General features: G+C 38.7%; 1 protein-coding gene across 3 annotated transcripts in view; it reads left to right on the top strand.

Moving 5' to 3' along the window:
• sulf1.L (sulfatase 1 L homeolog) overlaps nt 1-13174 on the top strand; it is a 91884-nt gene that overhangs the window by 54406 nt on the left and 24304 nt on the right. For all 3 annotated transcript variants that reach the window (XM_041566489.1, XM_018268075.2, XM_018268077.2), the window contains exons 7-11: nt 3039-3189; nt 4904-5079; nt 6445-6573; nt 8080-8136; nt 12568-12697. In XM_041566489.1, the coding sequence (XP_041422423.1) occupies nt 3039-3189; nt 4904-5079; nt 6445-6573; nt 8080-8136; nt 12568-12697 (643 nt within the window). The remainder of the gene's footprint in view (nt 1-3038; nt 3190-4903; nt 5080-6444; nt 6574-8079; nt 8137-12567; nt 12698-13174) is intronic.

Genomic DNA, 13174 nt, shown 5'->3' on the forward strand with positions numbered 1-13174 from the left:
GGGGAGATTTAGTCGCCTGGCGACTAATCGCTTCTTCTGCGGGGCTACAATCTCCCCGAACTCCCTTCCACACGAGCTAGCACACGGGCAGATTCGGGGAAATATAGTCGCCTGGCGACTTATCGCCTCTTTGTGGGGCGACAATCTCCCTGAACTGCCTTCCCCCTGCTATAATGAGAAAACACCAGCGCCAATGCACTTGCGGCGCTTCGATTTCCGAAGTTGCCTCACGAAGAAACTTCGGAAATTGAAGCGCCGTCCGTGCATTGACGCTGGCGTTTTCTCATTATAGCAGGGGGAAGGCAGTTCAGGGAGATTGTCGCCCGCTTGAGTGCAGGTACATGGTGTGGATAGGGTTGCCACCTCGCCGGTATTTTACTGGCCTGGCCGGTAAAAATGATGGTTGATCCCAATGTTTTTAATAGGGAAAAAAGATAAATATATAGGAAGGCCGGTATTTTTTTCCAGAAAAGGTGGCAACCCTAGGTGTGGAGAACGGCCCTAAAAATACAAAAGCAGGCATTTTCGGACTGACCTGCATGCTGTGTACCTGCACTCAAGCAGAAGCTCTACTTTTCAGTACAGGTGTGGGACTCGTTATCCGGAAACCTGTTCTAAAGCTCTAAATTACAGAAAGGTCATCTCCTATTCCTCCATTTTTAATCAAGTAATTCAAATTTGGAAACATAATTTCCTTTTTCTCTGTAATAAAAGAGTACCTTGTACTTGATCCAAATTATGATTAAACCTTATTGGAGGCCAAACAATCCTATTGGGGTTTAGATTTTAGCAGACTTAAGGTATAGAGATCCAAATTACGTAAAGATCCCATATCCAGAAAACCACAGGTCCCAAACATTCTGGATAACAATTCTCTTACCTTTGCAGAGCAGAACAGAGCTGCGGAAGGTGAGGATCCGCTTCTCTCAGGATAAATGCCAGTTAAGATCACATGAGATTATTTGTTAAATAATTTTGCCAATAAAGGAGAAGGAAAGGTTAAAACTAAGTAGCTTTATCAGAAAGGTCTATATGAATACACTAGTAAACCCTCAGTAAGTGATGCTGCTCAGGTTCCTCTGTCAAAAGAAACACTGAATTTCTTCCTTCTATTGTGTACACATGGGCTCCTGTATCAGATTTCCTTCTTTCAGTTTAAACCTACAGGGCTTGGGCTTGAGCATGCTCAGTTTGCTCCTCCTTCCTCCTCTCAGGAAGGAAGTGATGTCACAGCAAGCCAATATGGCAGCTGCTATCCTAAACAGAGACAGTGTCTAGAGCTGGAAAAGCATTCTATAGAATAAAAATGGCATTCTAGCTTGCACTGTTGTGGCTGATGGCAATAAACTGCCCTGTTAGCTTTCCTTCTCCTTTAAGCAAATCTTGGCCTTTGGTTTTCTTTGCTAAAAAGATTTATGCCCAGTGAGACTCCCTCCAGCCACCATTTTGTAGTTCTGAGGGCAAACAAGGCTTCGGGAGTTCACTTTTAACATCCTATCCCATCGCTAGCTCTCTGTTTCTGGATTTTTGATGTTATAAATGACAGCAGTGGTTGGAACATGTATTAACTGCTTTTTAGGGCAATTCTCTTTGCACTTCACAATTATATTTTCACTTGACTGTTAAACGTTTTCCCCTTAATTTGGAAAGCAATTTTCCATATTGTCCTTTTAGCCTATATTACGCCTGATGCAAGCCATCTGTAGCATTTTTAAACTACACAAGCCAACTTTTTGATGGTTTTTAATTACACCTTCCTTTCCAGAGCTGGGGATCATCTCTGTATACATTAGAATAAGTCTGAAAGGGCCACAGACAGGAAATGGGGGAACAAAGAAAATTCATCCTACTGAATATTTTGGCAGAAATGCAAACTGTACTTCTTTCCGGAATATATTCCCCTAAGATTTATAGCAGCATGAAAAAGTAGGCTTTTTTTCCAGACATGTTTATCATTTGAGTCTGGGTTTGAAAGGCCCTCCTTTTAAATACTATCTACTAGATATAGGATTTTGGCTTAGGCCCCTATATGGCAGATAATTAGATTTAATGTAGATATAAACAAGGGCTATGGCATGTGGTGGTCATAAGTTGCTGCAGACGGGAAAGTGTGTTTTTGACTGCCGTGTTTCTATGTGGGATGACTGCGTTGGGCATAACCCAACATCACCAGCGATGTTGCCCATGGCAATATAATGGAGTGTTGTCCTGAAGTAGTAAAATTGGTGCGTTTGCTTCAGAAGCAATACTATAGTTATATAATTAGTATGTAAAAAAAAGCTGCTGTGTAGCTATAGGGACAGCAATTCAAAGGAGAAAAGGCTCAGATAAGCTCTGTACAATTTAATTGTGTTCTACGTAGGGATGCACCGAATCCACTATTTTGGATTCGGCCGAATCCTTCTCGAAAGATTCGGCTGAATACCAAGCCGGATCCTAATTTGCATATGCAAATTGGGGTGGGAAGGGGAAAACATTTTTTACTTCCTTGTTTTGTGACAAAAAGTCACACGATTTCCCTCCCCACCCCTAATTTGCATATGCAAATTAGGATTCTGATTCGGTTCAGCCGGGCAGAAAGATTAGGCCGAATCTTGCTGAAAAAGGCCGAATTCTGTCCGAATCCAAATCCTGGATTCGGTGGATCCCTAGTTCTACAGAGCTTATCTGTTATCCACTATTTAACCTCTGCCATTTAGCCCTGTTTTAATTGCCTCCATTGCTGCACAGCAGCTTGTTTATATAAATGATTGCATTGACCCAGCCTTTTTTTTATTGAAGCAGACGGAAGACACAGGGAAGTAGTTTGGGGAGATTAGTCGCCCTTAGATAGATAGCCTTAAGAGGCGACTAAATCGCCCCGAAGAGGCGACTAAATCTCCCCGAATCTCCAGGTGTGCTCTTACCCTAATGGTTTATAAATTAATAAGGAGGCGATTTTAGTTAGATTGGAGAGGTAGTGCTAGGTTCCCAGTTTACACTACAAATTGTGTTTCATTTGTCTGATAAAGCTTACATATTATTTTTCTTTCTTTCAGAACTCCAAGCTATAACTATGCTCCCAATATGGACAAACACTGGATCATGCAGTATACAGGCGCCATGCTTCCTATACACATGGAGTTTACCAATGTGCTGCATAGAAAGAGGCTACAGACTCTCTTATCAGTTGATGACTCTATGGAGAAGGTAGCTTACAGTAGAACTGACATTTTAAATTTTTTCAGGGGGCCAAAAAAATGGTGTAAAATACAAGAAAATGTAAAATGAGCGAAATACATTATGCCTTATATATAGGTGCGACCCAAAAAATGGCAGTGATCATAACCACCAGCCATAGGTTATATTGCGGTTATGTGCAATAATATTCTTTTCTTTAAATAACTGGGAGATGTTACACCATAGACATTAAGATGTATGAGATTTATATATTGTATTGCAGTACAGTTACAGGGATAGTTAATATGAATGACATTTATATATTGTATTGCAGTACATTTACAGTGTTAATCATTAAGTTCAGTTTTAATATAGTCTAGAATGTCTGACTCTCGGTAACTTTTCATTTTTACAGTTATAATTATTTGGGTGTTTTTCTGCTTCTTTCAAGTTCCAAATATTGACCCTTGCAGCCAAAACACTATTGCTTTGTGAGTCTACACTTGCATTCTTATTGTTGCCTCATATTTCAGTCTCTCATTCAAACCACTGCCTGGTTACTAGGGTGAATTGGACCCCAGCAACCAGATAGCTGCTGAAATTCTAAACTGGAGAGCTGCAGAACAAAAAACACAATCATTCAAAAACCAATAAAAATGACGACTGCAACTGCAAGTTGTCTCAGAATATCACTCTCTACATCAGTGATCCCCAACCAGTAGCTCGCGAGCAACATGTTGCTCTCCAACCACTTGGATGTTGCTCTCAGGGTCCTCAAAGGAGGTGCTTATTTTTGAATTCCGAGCTTGAAAGCAAGTTTTAATTGCATAAAAACGAAGTATAGTGCCAAGTAAAGCCTCTTGTAGGCTGCCAGTCCGCATAGGGGCTACCAAATAGCCAATCACAGCCCTTATTTGGCACCCTAAGGGACTTTTTCATGCTTGTGTTGCTCCCCAACTCTTTTTACATTTGAATGTGGCTCACAGGTAAAAAAGGTTGGGGACCCCTGCTCTACATCATACTTAAATTACTTTTAGGGTCTGGCCACATGGGCAGATTCGGGAGATTAGTCGCCAGGCGACAAATCTCCTCTTCTCCGCGGCGACTAATCTCCCCAATCTGTCTTCTCCTGCCTTCCGCCGGCTAAAATGTAAATCACCTGGGGGCAGGAACGCTTCATTTTCCGAAGTCGCCCGTAATTGCCTCACGAGGAAACTTCTGGGCGACTTCGGAAAACAAAGCACTCCGTGTGCCTGCCCCCAGGCGATTTACATTTTAGCCGGCGGAAGGCAGATCGGGGAGATTAGTCGCCGCGAAGAAGGAGATTTGTCGTCTGGCAACTAATCTCCCTGAATCTGCCCATGTGGCCAGACCCTAAGGGTGACCTATTTACGGTACCCATTAAGAATAAACTTATGAGACAGATAAAAATAAATTCTCACCATGATACATACCCTTAAATCAAAGAGCAGCCACAGATAATGGTCAGCCACCAACAAAGGCCAAACCCTTGATGTTTACATAATTTTCTATAATCCACCCTCTGTTTGAAAACATTAGTGAAACATAAATGGCCAGATCTTTAGATGTGCGTTAACAACCTGATGACTAACAAGTACTAATACATTGCTCTACCATCATGTGTCTTACTTTTTTGTAACAAGTAATCATATTTATAAATGTAATGCAATCTACGTTACTATGATTTAGTAAGACATGAACAAACTATGAATTTTGTTTGCAGTTGTATAATATGCTGGTGGACATTGGGGAACTGGAAAACACCTACCTCATCTACACATCAGATCATGGCTATCACATAGGGCAGTTTGGACTGGTCAAAGGGAAATCGATGCCGTATGACTTCGATATTCGCGTTCCTTTCTTTGTACGTGGGCCTAACGTGGAACCAGGATCAGTGTAAGTACAATTGGGAGTAGCTGCCCATATTTTCAATCATTTTTTAAAAATAAACTAGCAGCAGCTATTTAAATGGTTCTGAATGACCTGCTAACCACAGCAGGCTGTGTGGCTTGCTCTGTGTATTACATATATGTAGTAAAGGTAGGGATCCGTTATCCGGAAACCCATTATCCAGAAAGCTCAGAATTACTGAAAGGCACCACTGGGACAATTCACTTTAATTCACTTCCTTCTTGTTGCATATTTATAATGGTTACAGAAGTAGCACCACTTGATTTTATCCTTACCATTAATATAATGCCATTAATATAATGCCACCACCACACCCAACACTTAACATCATTGTACAGGTAGGGGATCCATTATCCGAAAAACCCAGAAAGCTAAGAATTATGGAATGACCGTCATAGACTCCATTATATCCAAATGATCCAAATTTTTAAAATGATTTCCTTTGTCCCTGTAATAATAAAAAAATACCTTGTACTTGATCCCTACTAAGATATAATTAATCCTTATTGGAAGCAAAACCAGCCTATTGGGTTTATTAAATGTTTATGTGATTTTCTAGTAGACTTAAGGTACGAAGATCCAAATTATGGAAAGATCCATTATCCGGAAAACCTCAGGTCCCGAGCATTCTGGATAACAGGTCCCATACCTGTACAAGGCATTTTCTCTATTTTCATACAACAATTCCCATAGGGAGGAAGCACACCAAACATATGATTTTGCCTTTTAGGACATTTATTCAGCAGTGTTGGCAGCAGTGCCAACACTGCTGAATAAATGTCCTAAAAGGCAAAATCATATTTTTGGTGTGCTTCCTCCCTATGGGAATTGTTGTATGAAAACCAGGCTTGGAAGTAGCTGGAGGAGTTGAATGCACCCTAAAGAAAAAAGGAAAAGTAAGTGGTGTGCCGAAGAATATGTATGCAGGTATACATTTTCTCTATTTTGCCTTGTGTCATTTATTGTTTTTAAGTTTAAAGTTGTGAAGACTAGAACTAAGCAACAGTCAGAGCTTGAAAACAGGCAATGAATTAGACCAGTTGGTAACCAATGTAAACATAAACACTTGCACAGTTCAAAAAATTTGGGAAAATGCACATCTAGTATGAACAGTGACAGAGTAGTCAATTCCATTATGTACAAGAGAGCCACAGTATTATTTATATATATAATATATATATATATATATATATATATATATATATATATATATATATATATATATATATATATATATATATATATATATATATATATATATAATATATATATATATATATATATATATATATATTTACACTACAATCATACCATATTATTTACATAAATATAATTATGTGTGTGTTACAGAGTGCCTCAGATGGTCTTGAATTTAGATCTTGCCCCAACTATTCTGGATATAGCTGGGCTGGACACACCTCCTGATATGGATGGGAAGTCTGTTTTAACGTTGCTGGACATTGAAAGACCCGGTAACAGGTTAGTTCGTCTTTTTTTTTTTTTTTCCTTTTCAAGCAGCAACTAAATTACTGAGATTGTCAATGTCGGGGTCCAGTTTGGACCACAGATATTGGACTCCCTGGCTATTTCAGTGCCTTATGTGGGGAGGATTTGGGTTTGTTAAAGGGATACTGTCATGGGAAAACATGTTTTTTTCTAAACGCATCAGTTAATAGTGCTGCTCCAGCAGAATTCTGCACTGAAATCCATTTCTCAAAAGAGCAACAGATTTTTTTATATTTAATTTTGAAATCTGACATTGGGCTAGACATATTGTCAGTTTCCCAGCTGCCCCCAGTCATGTGACTTGTGTTCTGATAAACTTTAGTCACTCTTTACTGCTTTACTGCAAGTTGGAGTGATATCACCCCCCCCCCAGCAGCCTAACAACAGAACAATGGGAAGGTAACCATATAACAGCTCCCTAACACAACATAACAGCTCCTTGGTAGATATAAGAACATCACTCAATAGTAAAAAGCCAAGTCCCACTGAGACACATTCAGTTACATTGAGTAGGAGAAAAACAGCCTGCCAGAAAGCAGTTCCATCCTAAAGTGCTGGCTCTTTCTGAAAGCACATGACCAGGCAAAATGACCTGAGATGGCTGCCTACACACCAATATTATACATTTAAAAAAATACACTTGCTGGTTCAGGAATGAAAACTACATCATAAAAATCATGACCGAATCCCTTTACGGCAAGTGGAAAAAATACCTCCCCTTCCAAGCTCTGATACTTTCAAACCCTGACCAATGTGTTATCTAAACCTTCATTGTGTTATTTGTTGGAACTGGAGGTAGCAAGCCTAAGGGGTAGATTTGTCAAGGGTCAAATAGTAAATTTTAATTTTCAAGTTTCAAAATTCACACATTTGAATCTTAATCCCCCTATTTGAATGTGGTGATTTATCACACCTCGACCATGGAAACAGTTATAATTCGAATATTTGCCACCTAAAACCTGCCGAGTTCATGTACAAGTCAATTTAAGTCAAATTAATTTAGAATTTTGGGGTTGGAAACATTAGATCGAATATTAGACATTCAAATTTTTTCTTAAATAACCCCCCAGTCGAATTGTGATTATGTTCGAACTAAAAAAAATTAACATAAATTCGACCTTTGATACATGGGCCTCCCCATGTGAGTCCTTTTTGGTCTGAGGCCCAATTGAATCAAATGAATTCAGTTGGCTACAGAATGTCTCTGAACAGAAAATAATGAGTACAAACAAGCATTACGTTATAATGAGATAAATATCAATAAATACCGAACATTTGTAGATTATTTTAACTAATATATAACTGTGAATTCACAAACGTTCTATAACATGTTTTAAATCTTTTTTTTTGTTAATATGGAGATAGGGTAACTGGACTTGAATGCAGCACAATGTCACTGGCTAGTTGGTTTGTTTTTTATATAAACATGGAAAATTGCCTGTATGAATAAAAATATTCACTTTTTAAATTTACTTTCAGGCTACGGACCAATAAGAAGAACAAAATTTGGAGAGATACATTTCTTGTGGAAAGAGGGTAATAATCAGATGTTGTTTCCCTTGTCACAATTAATTTCTTGTACATGACCACAACTTAAAACCAAATCTTTTTTTATAAGCACAGCTGTCCAACTGGAGGCCCATGGGGCTGCTGCGTGAGAAATAATCAAGGCACTGTTTAATAACTTGAACAGCACTGGCATAAGCAGGACTTGATCTTACTTCTTTTAAATAATTCTCGACATTTCTTAAAGAAATTAAATTAGAAACTATAGGGGCATTTATGAGCCAAGTGCAGTGTGCAAATGCAGTCATTATAGTTTTTCCCCACAATACAGCATTTCCCCCCAGAATTCCAGCACCATAGTGGTCATCAGTTGCGCCTGACAGCCAAACCGCAATTGTGAATGCACTTTACCATGAATCTGGCACAAATAAGTATGGTTGGCTTCATTTCTTGTGTTCAGCATTGAGACTACTTCTGTACCCGATTCTTTTTTTTTTTTTTTTTTTAAAGGATTTTATTAAACACAACAACACATAAACTTGTTTGCCAGTTAATAGTAAGTTATACACAGCAGGAATATAGAGTAGGACATACACCAGTAGTCAATGGGTGGAACCTTGAGGGGAATTAATGTTATTGGAGGTTGGTTATGTGAAGTGAATTTCCTTGTATTCTTAGGGAGCTATCCCTGGATTGACCTCCAGCCAGGGGTCACAAACCTTCTCAAACATTTGGGGGCACCGTCTGGCCACATAAGTTAGTTTGATAACTGGCAGCATATTGTTTATTAGTTGGACCCATTGCTATACCTGTGGAGGAAGGGGGCTCATCCATTTCATTGAAGTATAGCGTCTTCAGTAGGGTTTTGGTCTTATTCAGCGGAACCGTGTCCTCTATTAGTCCCAACAAGCATACCTCCGGGGCAAGAATGCCAGGTAGTAAGACTTGTTCGTTAAAGGGATATTGTCATGGGAAAACATGTTTTTTCAAAATGCATTAGTTAATAGTGCTGCTCCAGCAGAATTCAGCACTGAAATCTATTTTTCAAAAGAGCACACAGATTTTATTATATTCAGTTTTGAAATCTGGCATGGGGCTAGACATATTGTCAATTTCCCAGCTGCCCCCAGTCATGTGACTTGTGCTCTGATAAACTTCAATCACTCATTACTGCTGTACTGCAAGTTGGAGTGATATCACCCCCAACCTTTTCCACCCAGCAGCCTAAAGACAGAACAATGGTAACGAGATAGCAGCTCCCTAACACAAGATAACAGCTCCCTGGAAGATCTAAGAACAACACTCAATAGTAAAAGCCAAGTCCCACTGAGACTGATTCAGTTATATTAAGTAGGAGAAATAACAGCCTGCCAGAAAGTAGTTCCATCCTCAAGTGCAGGCAGAAGTCACATGACTGGGGCAGCTGGGAAACTGACAATATGTCTAGCCCCATGTCAGATTTCAAAATTAAATATAAAAAAATCTGTTTGCTCTTTTGAGAAATGGATTTCAGTGCAGAATTCTGCTGGAGCAGCACTATTAACGGATGCGTTTTGGGGAAAAAACATGTTTTCACATGACGGTATCCCTTTAATGTATTTCACTACTTCCTCCCAGTACTTATGTACCATCGGACATGCCCAGAATAAGTTATATGTCCTGTGAATTATTCTGTTTTGCACTATTTTGTCTTTGGTAGAGATTAGGTATTCATATAGTCCATCAGTTGCCTCTGCCCACATCTCATCACCCATTTGCTCCTTGCCCTATCGAAGGGTTTCCCCAGGCCAGGAATCAGGGACTTATGTTACAGAGATTAGCTTGCTTGGGGTGTACCTGATGTTTTAAATGCAGGATACTCAAGGGACCCTGAAATTACCACCTGGTCTGGAGGTGGCTGTAGCTTCAGGGTTTCCTTGTACATGTAGGCGCAGCAGCTCTCAATTCAGAACAGAATGTAGACAGTGGCTTTGATTGCATGTATACAAAGGTGCAAGGAATGCATCTTCACACATCATCATACCTATAATTAATGGCTGCTGAAATGACTGTGGGGAAGTTTGCACCAACTCAACTGCACTTGCGGTCCTAAATGATACCTTCTATCTTTAGTGCAAAAAGGAATACCAGGAAAGGCAATAATAATATTCTGTAATGGGATACGTTATCCGGAAACCTGTTATCCAGAATTCTCAGAATTAAGGAATGGCCATCTCACATAAGACATCCAAATTTTTAAAAATGATTTCCCTTTTCTCTAATATTAAAGAGTTGGTTCACCTTTAAGTTAACTTTTAGTATGATGTAGAGGGTGATATTCTGAGACAATTTGCAATTCATTTTCTTTTTTTATTACTTGTAGTTTTTGTTATTTATTCAGCAGCTCTGTAGTTTGCAAGGTCCAAATTACCCTAGCAACCGTGCTCTGATTTGAAAAAAACACCGGAATATGAATAGCAGAAAGAGACCTGAATAGAAAGATGAGTAATAAAAAGTAGCAATAACTATAAATGTGGAGCCTTACAGAGCATTTGTTTTTGGATAGGATCAGTGACCCTCATTTGAAAGCTGGAGAGAATCAGAAGAAGAAAGCATATAATTCAAAAACCATAAACAATAAATAATGAAGACCAATTGAAAAGTTGCTTAGAAGTGGCCATTCTATAACATACTAAAAGTTAACTTAAAGGTGAACAACCCCTTTAAAACATTACCTTTTACTTGATCCAAACTAAGATATAATTAATCCTTAGTGGAAGCAAAACCAGTCTATTGGGTTTATTTAATGTTTACATGATTTTCTAGAAGATGTAAGGTATGAAGATCCAGATTAGGGAAAGATCCATTATCCGGAAACCCCCTGGTCCCGAGCATTCCGGATAACAGGTCCCATACCTGTAGAGTTAGTAGGGGGTGGTATGATTCGTTATCATACACTGCTGGTGTGCCTTTACTGTTTACATGTTTTAAGCCTGTAGAAAATTAAAACATTTGTCCTTCCTTCATCCTGAACAGTAAATTATGAGAGGACAATAATAGTTTTGGAAAATTAATTGGTCTTTATTTCGCAAGACAATTCTAATTTCAAGAACATGCTTTCTTTTATGTGTATTGTAAACATATGTTCAGCAAAACATAAACGTATGTCCTAAGTAAAAATGTATACGAATCCAATAAGTATAGATTTAGAGAGCATACAGTATGATCCTGTGTCCTAATGAATAGAATTAATGGACATAGGATCTAATAAGATACACATGCAAATGTTCCTTTATGCCATTCATATACGTAAAATAGTAAAATGTTGAAAAGAATAATGCTAAGGAATCCAGAAAACTTTTTGTTTTACTGTTTTCTGCAGTCGTTTTAAAGGAACAGTTCAGTGTAAAAATAAAAACTGGGTAAATAGATAGGCTGTGCAAAATAAAAAATGTTTCTAATATAGTTAGTCAGCCAAAAATGTAATGTATAAAGGCTGAATGTCTAACTATAACATGATAGCCAGAACACTACTTCCTGTTTTCAGCTCTTTAACTCTGAGTTAGTCAGTGACTTGAAGGGGGGCCACATGGGACATAACTGTTCAGTGAGTTTGTAATTGATCCTCAGCATTCAGCTCAGATTCAAAAGCAACAGTTATGACCCATGTGCCCTCGCCCCTTCAAGTCACTGATTGGTTACTGCCTGGTAATCAATCAGTGGAAACTATGAGAGCTGCAAAGCAGGAAGTAGTGTTGTGGTTATTATGTTACACATCCAATCACTCCAGTCCTTATACATTATGGGGCACATTTACTATTGGTCGAATATAGAGGGTTAATTAACCCTCGAAGTTAAATCCTTCGACTTCGAATATCTAAGTCGAAGGATTTAGCGCAATTCGTTCGATCGAACTATTCTAAGGATTTTAATCCATCGATCGAACGATTTTCCTTCGATCAGAAATTGGTTAGAAAGCCTATGGGGACCTTCCCCATAGGCTAACATTGTACCTCGGTAGGTTTTAGGTGGCGAAGTAGGTGGTCGAAGTTTTTTTTAAAGAGACAGTACTTCGACTATCGAATTGTCGAATGATTTTAAGTTCGAGTCGTAGTCGAAGTAGCCAAAAAAATACTTCGAAATTCGAAGTATTTTTTATTCTAATCCTTCACTCGAGCTAAGTAAATGTGCCCCTTTGTGTTTGGCTAACTAACTATATTAGAAACATTTGTTATTTTGCACAGCCTATCTATTTACCCAGTTTTTATTTTTATACTGAACAATTCCTTCATTGTGTGACAGGACTGTTTCTCTAGGCTTTTAAGGTGGAGCTATGGTGGCCATTATTGATTATGTATAGAGGATCTATTTGAGGATCTATTTGCTCTAATTATTGCATAAGAGGACACGTTCTTAGGCTGTCATGTTGGACACTGGAAACGCTGCTAATCTGCTAAATTGTGCTTTTTCTCGTCATACTAGAAAATTTCTGCGAAAGAAGGAGGAGCCAAGCAAAAGCACTCCACAGTCCAATCACTTACCAAAATACGAGCGAGTGAAGGAGTTGTGCCAACAGGCCAGATACCAGACTGCATGTGAGCAGCCAGGACAGGTGAGGTCAAGGAGGAAGAGTGAATTTAGTGGTACCTTATATTGCCATCTGTTACCCATTCATGCATGATTGGGATGTAGTTGAGACTCACACTTTTTCTAATTGGTGTTCACTTTGTCCCTGTTTCCCTCTAAGCAATTAATTTCTCTATGCACAGGGTTTGTGTTGGAGTCAGATTTTTGAAAATTGACTCCATATAGAGCAACAGGTTGCTGGGAGAGGCATAGCTTACTTATTTCAGAAAGGGTACAGGATTTTGAATTGAGTATATTTGTAAGTTATTTATTTCTTAAGCTTATATTACATTTTTTGTCTTCATGATCGTTCCACTTTAAATCTTGTCTAGAAAATAGTTTGTCAGCAAATGCTTGACTTTCGGGTTTTTTTTGTACTGACTGTACTATTATGAATAAGTACACGTTGCCTTTATAAAAAAAGAATTCTTTTAAAGATTATGATAGGATTACGGTCCTGTGA

The sequence above is a fragment of the Xenopus laevis genome, chromosome 6L (assembly GCF_017654675.1).
Source record: "Xenopus laevis strain J_2021 chromosome 6L, Xenopus_laevis_v10.1, whole genome shotgun sequence".
Taxonomy (NCBI): domain Eukaryota; kingdom Metazoa; phylum Chordata; class Amphibia; order Anura; family Pipidae; genus Xenopus; species Xenopus laevis.